Genomic DNA, 20063 nt, shown 5'->3' on the forward strand with positions numbered 1-20063 from the left:
TGTTAGAAGGATAATGCAGACAGAAAAAAAGTATTATAAGCAGGAAACAGAAATGTATTTCATGTGCCTAAAAGTGAATGAGACACGAAGAGGAACAAACACCAAAGTATTTTACTTGAGAGGCAAATAAGGAAGGGAATACAGCTGAACGACAGACACTTTTCATTCAGTTATACCTAGTAGAGAAAAGCATATTGTCTCCACCTGTTCAAAATGTGTTTTCAAAACAATGAAATTAGAGAAGCCTTTGGGCAGTTTTTAGTACTTTAGAATTTGTGCCTCTCAGTACTTCAGGATATGCACAGGAGTCGTGTAAAACCCCCTCAAAACTAGCAGCAATTGCTAGGAGACAAGCAGAGTTGCTTGTCCCAAATGCAGATAACATACTGTATTCTTGCAGGTTGGGCTTGGGTCCTGTATTGGAATGTGCACAGGTATATAGATAAAGTTAATCTTTTTTTGCCGGAAAATTAAATAAGTGTAATTATTATTTTTGATAGACATCTCCAGGTTGAGTATTTTAATGTCCTGATCATTTGCATATATATATGCAGTATATATTTTACTGACTACTGTGGGATCATTATCTCCTCTCTTTGGAGTAATAATGAAGCATTTAACTGGCTTCTCTCAGGAAGTACATGCTAGAAACGTGTACTTTTAAAGCAGTGTTGCTTGCCTAGCAAGTTTTTATAATTGCAATTTTTAGAGTACAATCCTTTGGGTGTTATAATAAAGGAGATATATATTCGAACAATGCAAAGGGAACAATAAAAATTTCTAAGAGGGAACGGGAGGGATGCAGAAGAAGTGAGGTGGCATACCTTAGGGGTTCCTTTAAAAGCTTTTCTGATTGATTATTACACATATTTAATGGATCACCTGATCTGCTGCCATGGATTTTGTCCGGCAGGTAGGCTGTGCACGTACTGAACCTTTAAAGCACGTTCAAAATACATCCTTTCCCACAAATAATTCTGGGCTAGTTTACCCCTCACAGAGTTAGTTCCCAACAACCCTTAACAATCTACATTGCCCAGAATTCTTTGAGGGAGAGAATGTGTTTTGAACATGCTTTAAAGCTGAAGTGTGTACACAGCTGTAGTCTTGCTGCTGATTGGGGGAAATCAAGTGAAAAAAATATTATCTATCCCCCATACAAAGTATACGCAGGCTGATTTGGAGTGTGACTGTTTACAGCTACGTATGCATTAGAAAATTAGATCCATATTGAAGACTTCTTTCTTTTTCAATGGTAGGAGTTTTACATTTGGAAAATAAATAACATTCCGTGAATATTGGCCCTCATGGAATTTGCTAGTCATTCAGCATTCTGGATAGTGAGAAAAGTGTTAATTCAGGAGAAATACTTTTAGCCGCATGGGCTGTTCCGTTAACTGCTTAATGTTAGTCTGAAAAACTAAGGGGAAATTAGAATTATGGAATTGGAAAGAAGCCATTTCACATTTTCAAAACCACCTTCACTCAGTGTCCAGACATTGGGATTGTGCATGCTGACCTCCTCAGATTCAGTGGGACATCTGAAAAGGGTTTCAGCACATTGATAGCTATATGCATATGGATCTTCAATGTGCTCAGTATCTTGCAGATAAAGCTGGACGAGTGCAAAGGTCCCTTCCAGATGTTTTGCTGAATGTGCAGAGGTGGTGGGGGGACATTATGAGGGCATCTGAAGAGAGCTAGATGTCTGTGTTACTCTAGACATTATCTCCTTGGGTGATAGGTTAAAGGTAAAGGGACCCCTGACCATTAGGTCCAGTCGTGGACAACTCTGGGGTTACGGCGCTCATCTTGCTTTATTGGCCAAGGGAGCTGCCATACAGCTTCCGGGTCATTTGGCCAGCATGACTAAGCCGCTTCAGGTGAACCAGAGCAGTGCACGGAAATGCCGTTTACCTTCCCTCTGGAGCAGTACCTATTTATCTATTTGCATTTTGATGTGCTTTTGAACTGCTAGGTTGGCAGGAGCAGGGACCGAGCAATGGGAACTCACCCCGTCGCAGGGATTTGAACCACCAAACTTCTGATCAGCAAGCCCTAGCCTCTGTGGTTTAACTCACAGCGCCACCCGCGTCCATTTTGGGTGATAGGTTAGGATTAGATATATTTCAGAATTTTAAGCCCATTAATTTTTAGCGTGTCTACTCTTACCTCTTCGTTAGATACCTCCATTGTGTTAAGACTGAGATGAAAAGGTACAAAAGTGAGATAAGCATGTTTGTCCTTTATTATATTTAATAAAGGAGAATAGATACATATCACTGGGGATAATGGAACAGGACCTTGCCATTAAAAGCTTTTGACAAGCTGTGCCCTGTGCTTAGAACTTGAGCAATGTCAACCAAGTGAGTGCAGGTATCTTTCATTGTTGTTCAATTATGCACATGTGGTGTCCTCTGACAGGTTAGTAGCCCTCAGTGTGATGAAAAAATTGAGAATATTTGATAGCTAATATTCTGACACCCTCTTCATGCACTCGGTGTGAATATGTGTAGTATAAAATTTCGAATGAAGGAAAAGCACGCACACAGGTCCTGCCACCAACATCCCTGCGCATGCTGGTTCCTCTTTCAGACTTTCCTTCATTGAGATGGAACATCTAAAGTAGAGCAGAAGTGTGTTCTCGTGAATCCCCTTAGATTCCTCTTTGTGACTGGGACCCCTATTAAGCAGGATTCCTGATCACAAGGATGATTCTAAGCAAGTTCAGCTTAATGTGCTTAGGACCTCCCTTCAGACCTTTCCTCCTCAATGCAGTAAAATCCAAAATGAGGACATTTCAGGAGGGGGCTTGGGTGCATTGCCTCCCCCCCTTTTTTGCCCCCACACATTCAGGTGAACTCTTGAATAGGGCTACTGTACCTATCCAATTTAGAATGCTAGTTCATTCCCCTTTCTGTTTACTTGGCAAACAAGGCATAAAGCAGGGAAGAACTTTCTGAAACAAACCTCTGTTCATGCAGAAGTTGGAGGCCACTGGCTTTCTCTTGTCCACAGCAAAAATCTCCCTTTTCAAGTTCCTCTCCCATACAGAGCTTCCGAGATTTTTAGCAATGCAGTCCTCAAGGCAAATGTCATTTTATATGGAAATTATTGGTAAACTTTACCTTTCTTAGTTTCTGTCAAGTTCCTTCCTGCTTCTTTCCCCACCACTGGACTCAGAACTTCAGTTCCTGGACTTTCCCCAGCCAAAAAAGTGTCAGTGGCTGGAGATGAGTATGTAGTATTTGCCACATGTCCTTTCCATGCTCACTGTTGAATCCAAGGGTCAGTCCATGGGATCTTCTTCCCCTGCTGCCATTCCCCTTTGCTGTAGCTACCTGTTTGCTCCCTCATTTGGAGATGGCAAGTAAAGAAGCAGCTTGAGAACCAAGGATCAGGAATGTCCATATGCCTTCTGTCTCTCAGAGGTGGTCCAGATTGGGCCCAGAGGGGGAGTGTCAAGTAGATGGGCAACAGTGAGTAGCAGGAGAACTGCGGGTGGGGGCTTGAGAGCTTCTTTCCCAAGGGCTTCCTAAAATCAGGAACCAGCTTTCATTTAACATTGTGTGTAAAAATTTGCCTTTGACTAGGTGGTGGCTTTTATTTTGCCTATTTGGTCTACAACCGCCCACCCACTTTCACAAATTCCACCTCAGTATTTGGAGATCTTCTGCAGTTTGTATCCCACGCTAGCTGGAGCTTGGTGAGTTATGTACGCTTAGGGGCAAGAGTTGGCTGTGCTGCTCACTCACTGACACTCCCTTCCTCCTTGTCATCTCAAAGCCCCCTGGTGTTTCTCTTCAAAAGTAATGATCTTAAAAGATAGGTGCCTCAGGGCAGTAATAGCAGCCACGCCGGATGCTGGAAAGAGACCCCACCATCTGTTCCCACACCCAGTCTGTAGTATTGAGGTGGGGAGGAGAACTTAAGAAGGGCCTCCAAGTCTCCTCTCCAAGGAGACTCCAACGCAACTCTCTAGTTTGAACCTCCTTGATGTGACTCATTGGTCCTGAAAGGCAACATTACTGCACCAGATTCTTACTTCTAGATATGGACTTGCTACTTAATGACTGTATATTTAATTTGACTGGCTACCTAGCACTGATTTCACTTATTTTTCACCATTCTCACCGTTGTTATATGTATTGATGCTTTCACCAATTAGGTGCCTTCCAGCTGATGGGAGTTGTAGTCAAAAGCAGCTGGAGGGCACCCAGTTGTTGAAGTCTGGTGTACTGAATTCTTGAACAGTACTGGATTGTTCCTGCCCCATACAGTCGTTTTGGCTGACACAATGGCATCTGATGAATTAGGAGGATTTGGCCTCATGACATCTTTGGGGCCATTTAGCAAATACTATAGAAAACTTGAAAAAATAGGAGTCTTATGGACACTTTTGCTTTTGTATTTAGATCACACATGAGTCTATTTTTATGTTGCTTTCAAGTAAGGTAAATGCAGTGACCTGAACAGACTTCTCATCTTGCTATGTGTAGCCATGTTCAAATTACATCAGCTTCATTGTGTTTCCTGTCAACAAAGACCATGATTGGATTCTGTTTATCATAGTGTTCTTAATCCTGGACTGGATTCAGTTTAGCTGCTGTTTGGGTGGGAAGCAACATCTCATACAACTGAGCTCTTCCCTCCCTCCCTCCCTCCCTCCCTCCCTCCCTCCCTCCCTCCCTCCTCTGCATGCCCCACCACTTAACCCTGCTCTTGAGGGTTGGGGAAAGCCCTAGAACAGGGGTCTGCAACCCGCGGCTCCGGAGCCGCATGTGGCTCTTTTACACCTTTGCCGTGGCTCCGGGGCGGATACTAGCGAGGGGAGGAGGCGCATTGTGCGCCCCGACACTCCCCACTGTGGCGGGCGCTGTACTGGCTGTGACGTCGCATGGGGGCGGTGCGTGCGTTAGTCACGCACCGTCCTGACGTCACCTTACCACCCGCTGTCAGATCGCGGCTCCGGAGATATATTTGTTTTAAATGTCGCAATGGTTTTGCGGCTCCCAGTTTTTTTCCCCTTCGGAAACGGGTCCAAGTGGCTCTTTTTGTCTTAAAGGTTGCAGACCCCTGCCCTAGAACATGTCTGGGGGCATATGGTGGGAAGAGAGAGACCTGTTGTGTGAGTGGACCTCATTCCTTGCATACACGCATCTTGTACTTTGTGCTACATTGAATTCTACTCTCCCTTGGTAGAAAGCTTGGTCCTAAACAGTGGAATAAAATGTCTTAAAATGGGAGCACTAGCAGGCAATAGAACGAGCTTGTGTCTAACAGGGCCTGCAAACAGCACAATTTTTTTGTTGCAGTCCTTTACAAACTGTAAATTACACCTTTGCTTGAGTTTTTCCCCTGTTGCTCCTTCCTCTGCAGTCATGAGGTCTCTAAATAATTTCAAAACTATGGAATAGGGAGATTTGTATTGCTAGTCTAAAGTTTTGGGGCTGTTAGCTAGGCATCTGAATCTGGGAGTTTGCTCAGCGTAACTCTGTTTAGCCTTGAAAACTGCTAGATGACTTTGGGACAAGTTATGCATACTGTCTTCTGCTAACCTACCCCATAGTTTACAGTGAGAATAAAATAGAATAACCTCCGTATATGCCATCCTGTGCTTCTTGGAGAAGGTTGGAATGAAAATGTGGATAATAAGTCTTAGATACTTGAGAGACCAAGAAGAATCTTTCTAGAGCAGACCAAAGAGACATCCTGTTCTCACAGTGCTTAATCACATGCCAATCTAAAATCTAGGGAGTAGAAGCCTAGGAGAGTTCACTTCAGATCTGTGTTCTAACTTTTTCATCATAGTGCAGATAAAATTCAATACCATGATGAATATTTTAAGTACTTCACAAAGGTTGTAATAAGAGAAGTTTTATGATACTCTTATCTATTTAACCTTTTTGTGCTGCCTGGACAAAAGGATGATTATTTATGAGCCAAAATTATCTAGTTCTCCGTAACTACCTAAATGAGATTAGTAACTGTAAGACCAGCCTGCAGCTTTCATGTGAAACCCATTTACAAATGATTTTGACTTGATAAAATGTACACAACTTAGAAATTCCAGAGAAGTTAAATTTCAGCTCTGTAAAACACAGTAGCCGAGTTGCATATCATGGTAAGCCATGCATAATGGGGTGCTGTGAACAGGAGAATCACTCCTCCATTGCTCTACCCCACTAGTCAATGGGGGGAACAAACCACAATCCTTGGCTTAGCCATAACATAGATCACAACTGGTAAGCAAGAACAAACCTTGGCTTCAGCTCATGATTTGTTTGGACAACAACAAACCATGATCTCCAGTTCAGACATAATGCTGTGCCAAAGATTGTGAATACATTAATGGATACATAAAAATGTATGCACTAAATATCAGTAAAATGGAAGAATTTCCCATACAAAATTTGAAACTAATAAATGGTTGAAATGCTATTGATAAATATAAACTAAAGTCCTGTACTTTACCCTTTTTTACATAGGGAGCGTATGGAACTGTTGGAAGAAGCCAAGAAGATGGAAATGGCAAAATTTCGCTACATCCTTCCTGTCTATGGCATCTGTAAAGAGCCTGTGGGCTTGGTCATGGAGTACATGGAGACAGGATCACTGGAGAAGCTCCTGGCTGCAGAACCGCTGCCCTGGGACCTGCGCTTCCGAATCATCCATGAAACAGCTGTGGGCATGAACTTTCTTCATTGCATGTCCCCACCTCTGCTTCACCTGGATCTTAAACCAGCAAACATACTGCTTGATGGCCATTATCATGTCAAGGTAGGTCCTAGGCCATTGCTATTTGACCCACAATATTTTTGCCATCATCGTCACGATGAGACTGAAGGAGAGGTTTGTCTCCGGGCCTTTCAATGCAAATTCTTCTTTGATGTGCATGATGTGAAACTTGGTTGTGAGTTCAGTGTCACATGTTATCTTTGCTTTATAGCAGGAGTGGGGAACCTGTGGTTTTTTAGATGTTGTTGGACTACAACTCCCATCCGTACAAGCCAGCATGGCCGGAGGTGATGCAAGTTGTTGTTCACCAACATCTGCAGGGCCAAAAGTTACCCACCCCTGCTCTAAAAGTTTGTCACTGTTTGCTAAATACAGTTACAGCTTTTCCGTTGTTGTTTTTTTAAAAAAGAGTAATGGGGAAGGAAAAAAGCAAGACGTTGCAAAGGTGTTTTTTAATTTTTTTAATCAACTTTCAGAAAATACTATTGTGGTAGTGAGTAAATAGTGATCGTACAGACCAATCCCAACTCATGCCTGTAAGCAATCTTATGTTTATAATTGAAAGCTCTTTGGGTAAGAGGTTGTATGATAGTGAGGGGAAATAAACAGGAAAACATGTTGGGTTGATAACCATGTTTTTCTCTGCATAGATGGATAGTTGCAGTGTGGTATTACAAACCAACATCTTTCCTATATTTAAAATACTTTATGGAATATTTTAATGCAGGTGTGCACAAATAATCTTGAATTGTGGCATATAACAAACATCCTGTAGCTTATAACAAAGAGAGGTTAATTTGCCAAACGAGCTGCCCTGTTTAACTAACCATCGCTGTAAACAAGGAGCCTTGGTTCACATTTAAAACTAAGCCAGTGTTCTTAGAAATAGAAAGGAAATTCTGCAGAAGCCCTTCTCCTTGCCATAAGAGCCTGATTACTTGCTCAGACTTGCTGAGGCTCATCTGCAGTCTACTAAAACAAGGATTACTATTAGAGCTGGAAATGGATTTCACTGTTTCTTTTTCAACTAATTAATTGTGAAAATTCTGTTCCTGTGTAATGTGCTTAGTATCTTGCTACTTGTGGTGTGAATGAGAACAGACAGATCTTTGTAAAAATAGCCTATGTTTGGTTTTGGAACATATTGATATGGTTCAGGAGGGAGTTGGTGTGTTAAGTGCTTGAAACAGCTCATTCATGTAGTGGGGAGCCATGGTTTCCCATTAATATCTGAGCTGCACCCTAGATTTTTAGATAGTTGCACAGCATTAAAGTTACAGTGATGCCTGGATTCCTTGGGGGCTGAGGAGTTTAGAGCTTGTTTCTGTTCCCAGTTCAAAACTCCTTAATTTTCTAAAAATTCATCTTCTCAACCTTTGATGCTCCCCAAAAAAACATAATGGTATGCTACACTGCCAGAATACAGGAAATTGCTTTGGTTACAGATATTATATATAAACATTATATTCAGTTATATTTACATATAAATATTCAATTATAACTGCATACTTATAATTGCCGGTTCCATGCAATAGATGTTTTAAGTCCTATGCATTTTTATGAAAGTAGCAGAATACCTTTCTTTACTTAGATGTAAAAACAACAGAGCATCTCTTGGCACCTTAAGGACTAATAAATTAAGGTGCCACAAGGCTCTGTTGCACAAAACAAAACAAAAACCCACCGGACTACCCCCCCCCCCCCCGGAAATGGATTTAAACGTGTTTCTGATTTTATTTGTGAGGTTTGTGTTTAGAAGTTCTCATCCCAAAAACTGATTCCGGAGGGTTGGAGGAAACTTCATAGCATTTGGGGAATTTTTTTTAGAAGGAAACATAAATAATGCCCTTCTCCAAAAGAAAGCGCTCACAAGCAGAAGTGCCTTTTGAATCCAAGTTCAAAGCTCTCCAGTCGCATACTTATATCTGACAACTAAACACACAGAAGTCGTAGCAGCAGGGCTTACTTTTTAATCCAGCTTTATTACTCGATAGGCTATCCTTGGCTTAGAGTGCGGTGCAATAAAACTCCTTACCAATGACTTTTCTGTTCACTCCCCACTTGGCATCTTCCATAGTTGTGCTCTATAACCTTTGAAGCTGCTCTAGTTCCAGCCTTATGGTTAGATTGCGATCCAAGTTGTTGGAGTACTTCTAGTTGTGTGTTTGTTTAGCTTCTTTTTACAGTGCCTTTTATGTGCATGGCACTGTATAAAGAACAGGTGTCATCAGTCCCTGCTCCAAAAAGGGCCTTTCAGTCTAATGTAGAATCAGGCTACATCAGCTGAGGAAGGGAGGAAATGGAGGCATGGGAAGAATGGTTTATTATTCCAATGGTGCATTCTTTAATTTAGTTACATTGAGGCATATCGACCATGGGGACGAGGGTGTGACAAATACAGAGGCAGGAGGTGAAAGGAAGCAGGAGGCAGTGAGTAGGACTGAGATTGGGAGACACGGATGGGGCAGGTGCCATAATGTTCAAGGGTGTCTCTAGGGGTCTAAATACTCAGGGCACACACAGGACTCTTCAGAGCTTCTGGTAGTTGCTGGAGTTCTTGGTGGTGGAAGGAGCCATAGAGCAACCACCCGGGCCCACCCTAGCAATCCTGATTCGATTTTCTGAAAGCAGTTCTTGTAAGGGGTTATAACATTCCAAAATAGGGCTCCAGCCAAGACTATTTAACAGGCAAGAGCAGCTGAACGAGGAGTTCAGGTTAGCTGAAAATAGGTGTCCAAGCTGTGTTTTGCATGGAAATATGAGTGAGGAGACATAGCTTGCTGTAACCAAAGTTGCTTTTGTCTCTCTTCCATGGGGTTCAAAGAATGTGTGTTGCAAGTCAGTCACTCCCTGTAGCTGTTCACACATATCTCTGCAATAATTTTAATAGCCTGAGATCACATTATTTGTAAAAGGGATTTGATACTTGGTTTCATTTCTCCCTTTGCCAAATGTTATTACCTGGTTGTGTGGGAGGCTATTGCAGAATTCCCATAGAACTTTGATGTTTGCACCCAAAGTTGTACAAAGGGTGAAAGCAAGGCCCTCAAAATTTGGCTAATCTGTGCATGCCTATCCAAACTGGTATCCAGATTACTGGATGGAATACAAAATTCTAAGTACTACATTGCTGCATTTGGCTGTACTGTCTGCCACCCATAGGCATGTCAGAAGGTGCCTTGAATCTAATTAAAAGCCCTTCTTTTATGACTGTATTTTTGTGTGTGCTGTATGGTTCCCACTGATGTTAATAGGAGTTGTATGACTAAACGTCATGCTCAGTGTTAGAAACTTACTTCAAAGCATCTAATTTTAAACCCACAAGACTCCTTCCAGAACGCAGCTCTCTTGCCAAGGCTTTGAGAGTCCTTGAAGGCACAACTCAGTTTGATTTAGTTGTCAGAGCATTCTGATATGCTCAAAGCTGCAGCTCTACTTCTTGTTGTGTTCTGATTATAATGATAACAATTTGGTTAAAACAGAGACTTGTAAGATGAGTTTGTGTTGTTTAGTGATTCATAATGCCAAAATTAGTCACTTTTGTACCTGGGTCCTCCAAAAATTTGTGTGCCATTGCATCTGGTCAGTAGATTTTTCCTCCGTAGTGGAAATCAAGTTATACAAAAGTTTAGACAATAAGCTCTTTTGTCACTCAGTGCGGGAGACATTGGGGGGGGGGGTATCTAAAACATGAGCCTTTGGTAGTTTACCTTGCCCCGCTCCCCTTGGCTTGGCTGAAGTTTGAGCTGGGACTTCAGGAATCACTATAAAAGCTCTTGCTTCAAAAATATGTGAACTCAGGGTGTGTCTGGATATTTACATTCAGAGACAAATACGTTGAATCTTTCCCCACTTCCTTCTCCACCCTGTGCATCTAACTTCTTTGGAAACATCTTTGCTGTTGTTTCCCATTAGATTATTTTCTCTCCCCCCCCCCCACCCATACTGTCATTTCTCCTATCAGGCCAACTAACTTAACGACAACAACAACAGTGTAAGTGCTTTGCAGTGGTGTGTACTTATTAAACATTACTTGTCCTGAGCTTCAGGGTTGGCAAATTACAAATGAAAATAAAGTAATCTTTAACCAGAAGCAGTCGATAACCTTCAGTTCCTTTCTCTTTCTTTCGTCTCCTGTTCTTCCCTCTGTTGCACATCATTTTGTTCCAAGTACATAACTACAAAGATAAATCTCTCTTAAAGTGATCCTCATTGGTGCAACAGTCACCTAACTTATAAAGCCACTCCTTCTAAGTATTTCCCTAGGTTTGCAATGTCTTGCACTACATTCCTAAATAGCTAGAAAAAAACAAGTGTCTGAGGAGGTAGAATAATAAGGCCTCTGCTTAGCCTTGTGCAGAAAGGCTTCAAATGTGTGGAGCATTAACAGTTCTGTTTATAAGGCTGTTGAGTTTTGTGTCTCCTGCCAGCTCCCTCCCTTTGAATCTCCTAAGCAAAATCCTGGAAGAAAATCTATGGATTTATTTTGTTTTGACACTTAAACATAATTGGGTGTGTGTAAACTCTTAAGAAGTGCTTGCTGTTACTTGCTTATTCTTTCCATAGCTATCTGCCTGGTGCGCACCAGTTATCGCTTTCATTTCTTTTTTGGAATGAAGAATCCTTTTTTTGTCACTCCCTGGGTATGCAAAGTTGCTGCAATTTCTACAGGCAAACTGTATCTCTTTAATAAAACTATTTCCTCGCATAACATTTAGCAGACATCAGCAAGTTTTCTTGCTTGGGCGGGACAAACAGTACTGATTTGTGAGGCTCAGAGTAAGCACTTAAGCCCAACTGTCTCCAATGCTCTAAACCACTGTGTTTGTGCAACCACACATGCAGAAATGATTTTGCAGACTACTCTAACTGGAACTCTTTTTTTTTTTTTAAACTTTATCAGATTTCAGACTTTGGATTAGCCAAGTGCAATGGCCTTTCACATTCACACGATCTCAGCATGGATGGGCTTTGTGGCACTATAGCGTACCTGCCCCCAGAACGCATTAAAGAGAAGACCCGTTACTTTGATACTAAACATGATGTCTACAGGTTTGTACTTTTCTTCTTCAGTGCATCTATTTCTCTCCAGTAATTGCTAGTTAACTCTGGTAGAATTAAACTCTCGGGAAATCCTTAGAATTGATATTTTGTTTAACCATTTTGTTACAATGGAATATCAACAAAACAGGACACAAAGGCCAAGTCTTCAAAACTCGGGAGATACCTAAGGGAGTCATTGTAGCTTTAATGCAATGCACATGTCTCATGCCAACCAAAATTTTGATGAATCAACCTGTGTTTGAATTCCTTCTTGAACTGGCAAAACCAAGGTCACATCTGCAGATATTTCTTGATTCTTTAGAAAGCAGTGTTGGAACCCAGTTGATCATTTTCCGGACCTCCTAATTTTTTTTGGTGCCATCTGGGTCAAGCTGATCTGGGTTACACCTCAACAAGCCAAGCCACTTGAGAGGCATTAAAAGCAAGGTTCATGCACTGTGTAACAAGTGCTGTTTCAGTGATCATGTTTCAATAATGTCCAGCCCAAAGGTGACATTGTCAGCAGGCTGTGGAGACGCAGTATTCAAGCAACAATGAGTGTGTAACATCTCTTTCTGTGCTCCAAAAGTGAAGTTGATCAGCTGTAGATTGAGGACAAGGAATAGAAAGTAATTTTTGTACACAAGGCATAATTAGAACAGGGTTGTTCGGAAGTTGTTGGACTACAACTCCTAACATCCAAGCAGGCTAGGACTAATAGGACTTGTAGTCCAATAAATATCTGAATGACACCAGGATAGAACTTGGTCTGGTCTACAAAGACAATTCTTACGTTCTTTTGAGACCCATTCTCAATTCTAGCATACCTAATTTGTATTTGATGGCCAGGGATGATTAGCACTAGAAAGCCTAACAGTAACCAAGAAAGAGAGAGTGCATCCTATGATTTTTATAAAGTTAACATTAACTGATGTTTCTATTTGCAGCTTTTCAATTGTTATCTGGGGAGTTCTCACACAGAAAAAGCCCTTTTCAGGTAAGCAAATAAATACTTGTTTAATGGATCATATTTTAGATGAGCACATCAAACAAAAGTCTCATCAGGGTATGCCCACCTTCAGAATGCCCAAGCTTCATCACTGCCAATTATACATCTGTTCTAGCTGCTTAACAACCACACCTTTCACGCATAGCTTTGACAAAACCTCAGCTATTATTTCTGCACTGAAAGCCAGACTGGAGACCATAGAGTGTCAGGCTTGATAAGGAACAAAAGGGTCATTGCATCTACCCTCATATGAATAGATGGGGACATGTTGCATCCACCAGTGTCCTCTTAACAGTTAGCCAAGCTGCTCAGACCTCAACGTCATGTAAGTAAAGAGCAGGCAGTCTTTACCCTGAAGCAATGTATGTAGGGAGCCAGGCAACATACCTTCTGCCATTACCAGCTGATTCAGAGACCCTAACTTATGAGACCTTTGACTCAGTTGAAATGCATACCTCTCTCTTCTAGAAAGAGAACCCTAACAGTAAAGAGGACTCTGATTAAGGTGATCTGTGATATTGGTCAGAGGCTGCTTCAGTTCTCGGAGTAATCTTGATTTGTGCCTTTTCCTTTGCAGAAGAGAATAATATTCTACATATTATGGTGAAAGTAGTGAATGGCCACCGCCCAGAGTTGCCAGCTGTCTCCAGATCCAGACCTCATGCGTGTAACAGCTTGATCAAACTGATGCAAAAGTGCTGGCAAGATGATCCTAGCAAAAGGCCAACATTTCAAGGTAAACTTTTTACCGACTAGTTGGCAAACCCAGTGAGTCATTTCAGTGTTCGGGACTATACTAATCCCTGGTAGAGCTCCACCAAAATCTTGTAAAAATGATGAATGCAAAGTATACCCAACCCACTCTTTTGCGCAGGCAGCAGTATGGGGCACTTCCTCACTACAGGGAAGGGATTATACAAGAACTTGTCCAATCATGAAAGTGTTGATTTAGATGTCAAATGATCTGGCTAGCTCCCCAAGTTGCTGCCTAGGTTTAATGCTTTGATCCTTAAAATCCCAGGTAAAATGTTAGATATCTGCTTTTTCTTACTGTGTATTCCGTAGCATGAAAGAGGTGTCATGAAGAGTAAGTTAAGGTCATGTTTGATTAGCCTTAAAAAGCAGGTTGAAGAATCAGCATAGTCTGAAATGTTACAGCGGGTGATTGAAGGTGGTTTTACTGCCATATTGTAGTTTGTGCGGCTTCCTTATGTTGCAGTTAACTTTGTGGATAAGAAGAGCCTTCTGCAATTTCTGCTATAGGAAGAGCCTTGCTGGATTTGGTTCAGCATTCTGTTTTCTTGAAGCTGTGTGTGTGTGTTTGCACAAAAGCATGCTGGGGTGGGGGTGCAAATCCTTCACTTGGCACAGCAACTAATCTTCTCTCCTGGTGACGGATTTGAACATGGCTCCATAACCTGCTATGTTGTGCAACTGGCATACTCTATTCCATCTCAGTAGGTTTTGTGGTGACATAATACAGTCTTTACAGGGCAGAAATTCTCCGCAGAGTTAATTGCTTACACAGAGGAAGTAAAGCACATTGGGGAAATATGTTGCTGTAGCAGTGGGAGTTTGGATCAACACCTTGATTCAAAAATTATGATAATGTTATATAGAGTGGTTGACCAAACTTCTAAGTAGGAAGCAATATCCTCTAGCAGCTGGATAGTTTAGTTTCACTTATCTAAACTGGCCAGTTGTTGAGAAAGAGATTGTGGCATATGGGAAATATACACAGTCGCTGTAAATGATGCACATATTATTTGACCCATCTTCTACTAGTATAAATCTAATCTTTGGCCTTTGTTTTTGTTTTTAAGAAATTACTTCCGAAACAGAAGAACTCTGTGAAAAGCCAGAGACTGAAAACAAGGAATTGATAGTTCAGGAGGACACCAAGGATACTCGGACTTACCCCAAGGTATGTACTGTATATGAAAAATAGAGATAATTTGATATTGGTGCCTTCTTCCCCTCCTGGGTAACATTTGACAAACGCTTTTAATTTATAATTTCCTCCCTCTTCCACCCCCCCCTTTGTTCCAGGAGCTGCCTGGACTATCCCAGCTAAAGCAAGGGTCTGAACCTTCCTCATCTAAGGATTACAGCCTTTCAGAGTTGTTGTCCCAACTTGACTCGGGAATTTCACAAACAGAAGAGCCTGAAGAACTCAGCCGTAGCGCTTCTGAATCTAGGCTTGCTTCCAGTGACAAGAGGCTTTCAGGAGTGTCCTCAGTAGACTCTGCCTTTTCTTCACGTGGTTCCCTATCACTGTCATTTGAGAGAGAGAATTCCGAAAGTGGTAAGGGTTTTATAGTTTTAGCAAACAATAACTTGGAAAAACAAATTTTGGGTGTGTGTTGGGACTGGGTGGCTGTGGGAGTTAGTGGTTTCTCATGTCCTATATTGAAGGCAGCTTTGCCATGAGATGATCATTTGTGGGAGGATGTGGCACAGCCAGCACAAAGTCCGCTCCCTCGTTTTTCCATGGCAATCAGCTGGCTATGTGTTTTAAGATGATGCATATCAATCATTGCTCCCCCTCATTTTCATAGGCTTTCAAAGAAGTTGTGAGCAATGATCATGATGTCTCTTGGGGTGATACCCAACTAAGTCATATTCAGAGTAAGCCCATTGAAATCAATAGACTTAGGCTTTCTGTTGTGAAGTTAGCCTCCACCTCAAAGGGGTTGCCTGATCTTTATCTTATTATTATCTTTATCTTGCTTTAATAGCAAACCAATTGCACACCACAATTCTGCCAAGACCTTAAAACTGGGCTGGGGAACCTTTAGCCCTTCAGGTGTTGTTGGACTCCATCAGTACCAGCCAACATGGCCATTGCTTAGGGATGATGGGAGTTATAGTCCAGCAACATCTGGAGGGTCAGAGTTTCTCCAGTTCTGCCTTAAAACATAGGCATTTGAGGGTCAAAGGCTTCTTTCCATGAAATGTGTCCTGAGTGTTCCTAGGGAGATGATAGTATGAAGAATGCATTGTGCAACCTGAGCTAATTAATCTGCATAGGGAACACAGGCAGCTGTCAGGCTAGTAGTCCATCTAGCCCAGTATTATCTACTCTGACACCGGCTCTCCAGGGTCTTTAGCAGGGCCATTCCTATTACCTGGTCATCCTTTAATTGGAGATGCCAGCAATTGAACATATGATCTTCTACCACTGAACGTTGGTTATAATTTTCATAATTGTGGCAGGAATATTTTCAGCCACAGGAATATTGCCTGGATACCTGAGTTTATATTTGTGGCACATCAAATCATATTGCAGTCAGATAGATTTTTTTGGTTTTTTTAGAAAGTCAGACAGCGTTGCAGTCAGATAGTTGAGGCACAACACAGAGATGAATGCTCGACCATGAGCTGGCCTTCATTGTTCTGAGGATTAGGAGCCTTATCTGCATACGAGGATTGGAGATTGTGTTTTGTAAAGTCTATTTCATGACGCTGGACACCCATCTATGCGTGTTACTCTTTTTCCCTGGAAAAGCAATAGAACTTCACTAAATTGCCAGAAGCATAATTGTCCTAGCTGCTTGTGTGCATGTGCAGCAGACACCAAGTACACGGGATCCTAGCAAGCTGCATGAGTAATGTGCCCCAAAAGCTGATAACCCTCCTACCCACAGCATGAGTAGTACAATCCAGGTGGAAGATGGACATGTTGGCACCTGCCCAGTGTGCAGAAAGATGGGAGCGGGGGAAGAGGAGGTGCTTCCTACACTTTGGCTTCATTGGTAGCATGAAGAGTGGAGCTGCCATTTATTTATTTCTCTTGTGCCTTTAATGTATGGTTGTCATGGAAGTCTAATGTTGCTCTTTGCTTCTCCAGATCTTGGTTCCACGGACATCCAGAAAAGAAAGCTGGCCGAGGCAATTGCATCTGGAGACACGGGCAAACTGATGAAGATCCTCCAGCCGCAGGACGTTGACCTGGTTTTGGATGGGAACTATAGCCTCCTGCATTTGGCTGTTGAGTCGGGCCAAGAAGAGTGTGTCAAGTGGCTCCTCCTTTACAATGCCAACCCCAACCTGACCAACAAGAGAGGTTCCACACCCCTCCACATGGCCATAGAGAAGAAGAATAAAAGCATTGTGGAGCTGCTCCTGGCGAGGAAAATCAACGTGAACGCTAAGGATGAGGACCAGTGGACAGCACTTCACTTTGCTGCGCTGAATGGGGATGAGCTGAGCACCAGGCTTCTTCTGGAGAAGAACGCCTCACTGAACGAAGTAGACTTTGAAGGAAGAGCTCCCATCCATGTGGCCTGCCAGTATGGCCAAGAGAACATTGTGCGCATCTTCCTGAGAAGAGGGGTTAATGCAGATATCAAAGGGAAGGAAGGCTGGGTGCCTTTGCATTATGCAGCCTGGCAAGGTCACCTGTCCATCGTGAAGCTTCTTGCCAAGCAGTCCGGGGTGAATGTGAATGCACAGACAGTGGATGGGAGAACCCCTTTGCACCTGGCAGCCCAGAGAGGGCATTACAGAGTAGCTCGTACACTTGTGGACCTGAAGTCGGATGTCAACATCAGAAACGCCTCGCTCCACACCGCTCTCCATGTTGCTGCTGAAACCGGACACACGGGCACTTCGAGGATGCTCCTCAACCGGGGCGCAGATGTAGAAGCGACGACGGCCGAAGGCTGCACTGCACTCCACCTGGCAGCCTGCAGGGGCCACTTATCGACCACCAAGTTGCTGGTTGAAGAAGGTGCCAATGTCCTGGCCAAGGGGCCTTCCAAGAGGACGGCACTGCACTTTGCTGCTGGAAATGGACATTGGGAAGTAGTAGAGGAGCTTGTCAGCCCAGAGAATGTAAACGACCCCGATGAGGAAGGCTTCACGGCTCTACATCTGGCAGCGAAAGGCGGACATCCACGCACCCTCGAGGTTCTGTTAAAGCATGGCGCCCTCACATTTCAGACCCCTCTGCAGACGACTAAACAAAATGGATACAGTGCTGTTACTATGCTACTCGGTGAGAGCTAAGTGAACAGACTGCTTGTTTATGTCTTTTGACTTTCCATGGAGACTCTGGGAGCCTGACGATCAGGGTTTTCCCTCTGACTGCTCCTGTGTCATGTGTATGAGTCTGCTTAAATTTGCAGGTGAGTCTGGGTTCTATCCTGGCAGAAGCAGCATTGTTGATGTAGCAATGCGTTCTAATGAACCGAGGGAGCGTGGGAGCAGGAGCCATGAAATCCTGTGCACGGAGCCCGACACTTTCCTGTGATGTGCTGTTGAGCAAGCCATATGTAAAGACTCTATGTTCTTTCCCTGGGGCTTCAGCAATGCGGGGAGTTGATCTGCCCTGAAGATGGTATGAGGAGCAATTTGCATTGCATTGCTTTAAGCAGACACTTGTTGCGTTCCGGACAGAGTCAGTATCTTAATATTTCAATCTTTCTCTTGTTTTTACATTCAGACAAATGATGGGGAAGGTGTCTTCAAACATCATGCTAGAATGTTTTTGAAATTGATTTTCCCACCCCCCACCCCGTTGCGTACAAAAAGTACTCTAGCAATCAAAATCTGTTTCACAGTGCGCAAGAGTTTGTTGAAAAAGAATGTAAGAAGTGCCTATTTCAAAGCCACACATTTCTGTGTCCTCAAATTGTTGAGCTTTCCTTTTACCCTAGTCAGCAAGTCTTTGCAATTAGAACTGTTAGCATTCAAAAGTTAACTGAAGGCAGTATTGCATAGAAATTGGTGGTGTAGAATACACTGGTACGTGTGTGTGTGTGCGCGCACACACACACACACAGAGTGGGCCCACAACTTAGCGATTGCAAACTTAAAATGGGCTGGAAGTGGAGGGGCAAATAAATAAATGAAGAGTGGGGGAAGTGCACTATTCCCCACTTGTGCACCCAGTGGGTTTTCCTGCCAGGGAAAGAGCTCCCAGGAACCTCCTGAAACCTTCCAAGAACCCAGTTAGCAGCCCTGTGCCCCACAGGGCAGGAGGGGCATTCATGGGGTCCCTGACTTTACACGATGCTGCCTTTGCATGTGGACCCCCGGAACCAAACCCTTGTGTAGGTGGCGGGCCCACTGTATAGGCACACACAAGGTGTGTTTAAATTTCTTTAAATGATTTTGAATGGTTGTAGTTTTTAAATGGTGTAGATTATGAACCACGTGTACAGTACTGCCTTGCCTTCTGGATTTTGCTGTGTTCGGTAGCCTAATTTAAAGATATACTGTGTATATATAGTATTTCAGTTCGTTGTGCCTCTTTTTCTACTGCAGAAAGTTGTGCCTCTTCAGACATGGGTATGTTTTAATACGCCTTTTGTAATGTTCATAATTTTTTCAAGTGTTCAAATAAAGTCTGGTTCATCCATTTAAAAAAAGCTGTGGTTTGCCTTTAAAATGGTGTTTGAGATAAACTGAATTGTGGATGTACTGTGTTCAAAGGGCAAAAGCATTTCACAATCTTGATCTTGTTTCTCCTCTCTCCCTCTCTCTGTGACACACACACACACACACACACACCCCACTGCCACTACCTATATTGCACCCAATCTGCATTTTAGCAGGAAGCACAGCTGTGGGCCAGGGCTTTTCAAAGAACCTTGGTCCTCAATGGAACACAATCTCTCAGCTTTGTTTTTAAAAACAGTTCATTGCTTGCTTTAGGTTTTCTTTAATAGTGGCTTAGAAATACTAAAAATTCCACTTCTGCTAAAACACATTTTATTTCCCATCAATAAGTCAGTTGGCAGGCAATAAATTTGTTTGCATTTCTTACTGACTAATCAAGAACCCGGGCTGAAGATGGCAGCTGACTAAGCTGAGCCTGCTCATTGTGAATTTTGACTTTCAAACGCTCTCTCAAATGAAAAGGGTATTTGGTAATTCCAAAAATAAAATTACAGGTTGCCTTTATCTTTTCCCTGCTGTAGCTTTCTGTTCGTTTAAAATGTAAATCAGAGTTTAAGCAGTGGTGCCACACTGCTAATAGTGGAGTATTTAATTTCCTATTAATATATATATCTAGGCAGTCTTTCACAATATCAGGCACATGCTCCACATAGCTAAGCATTTCCATACAATAATCGTGTAACATCAGCAAGCATTTTCTAATTTCCCAGCTCTCCCTTGAGTGCTGCTGCCGACTGCCTTAGGGAATATATCAGAACAATGTGAAAAGCTCTGCAGAAGAGCTACTGGCACCCAGTCCTAGTTTGTCTCTCTTCTTTAATTCCTAAGACAGGTGAAATTCCTCAGTGCTCTGCCTTGTCCATCTGGT

General features: G+C 42.6%; 1 protein-coding gene across 2 annotated transcripts in view; it reads left to right on the plus strand.

The window, feature by feature from the left end:
- RIPK4 (receptor interacting serine/threonine kinase 4) overlaps positions 1-19164 on the plus strand; it is a 30226-nt gene extending 11062 nt beyond the window's left edge. For both annotated transcript variants that reach the window (XM_083500504.1, XM_083500505.1), the window contains exons 3-9: positions 6489-6780; positions 11642-11790; positions 12729-12778; positions 13368-13526; positions 14614-14714; positions 14840-15095; positions 16641-19164. In XM_083500504.1, the coding sequence (XP_083356630.1) occupies positions 6489-6780; positions 11642-11790; positions 12729-12778; positions 13368-13526; positions 14614-14714; positions 14840-15095; positions 16641-17800 (2167 nt within the window). In that variant the 3' untranslated portion in view covers positions 17801-19164. The remainder of the gene's footprint in view (positions 1-6488; positions 6781-11641; positions 11791-12728; positions 12779-13367; positions 13527-14613; positions 14715-14839; positions 15096-16640) is intronic.
- The last annotated feature ends 899 nt before the right edge of the window (positions 19165-20063 follow it).

The sequence above is a fragment of the Podarcis liolepis genome (genome assembly GCF_965112155.1).
Source record: "Podarcis liolepis genome assembly, chromosome: 4".
Lineage (NCBI taxonomy): Eukaryota > Metazoa > Chordata > Lepidosauria > Squamata > Lacertidae > Podarcis > Podarcis liolepis.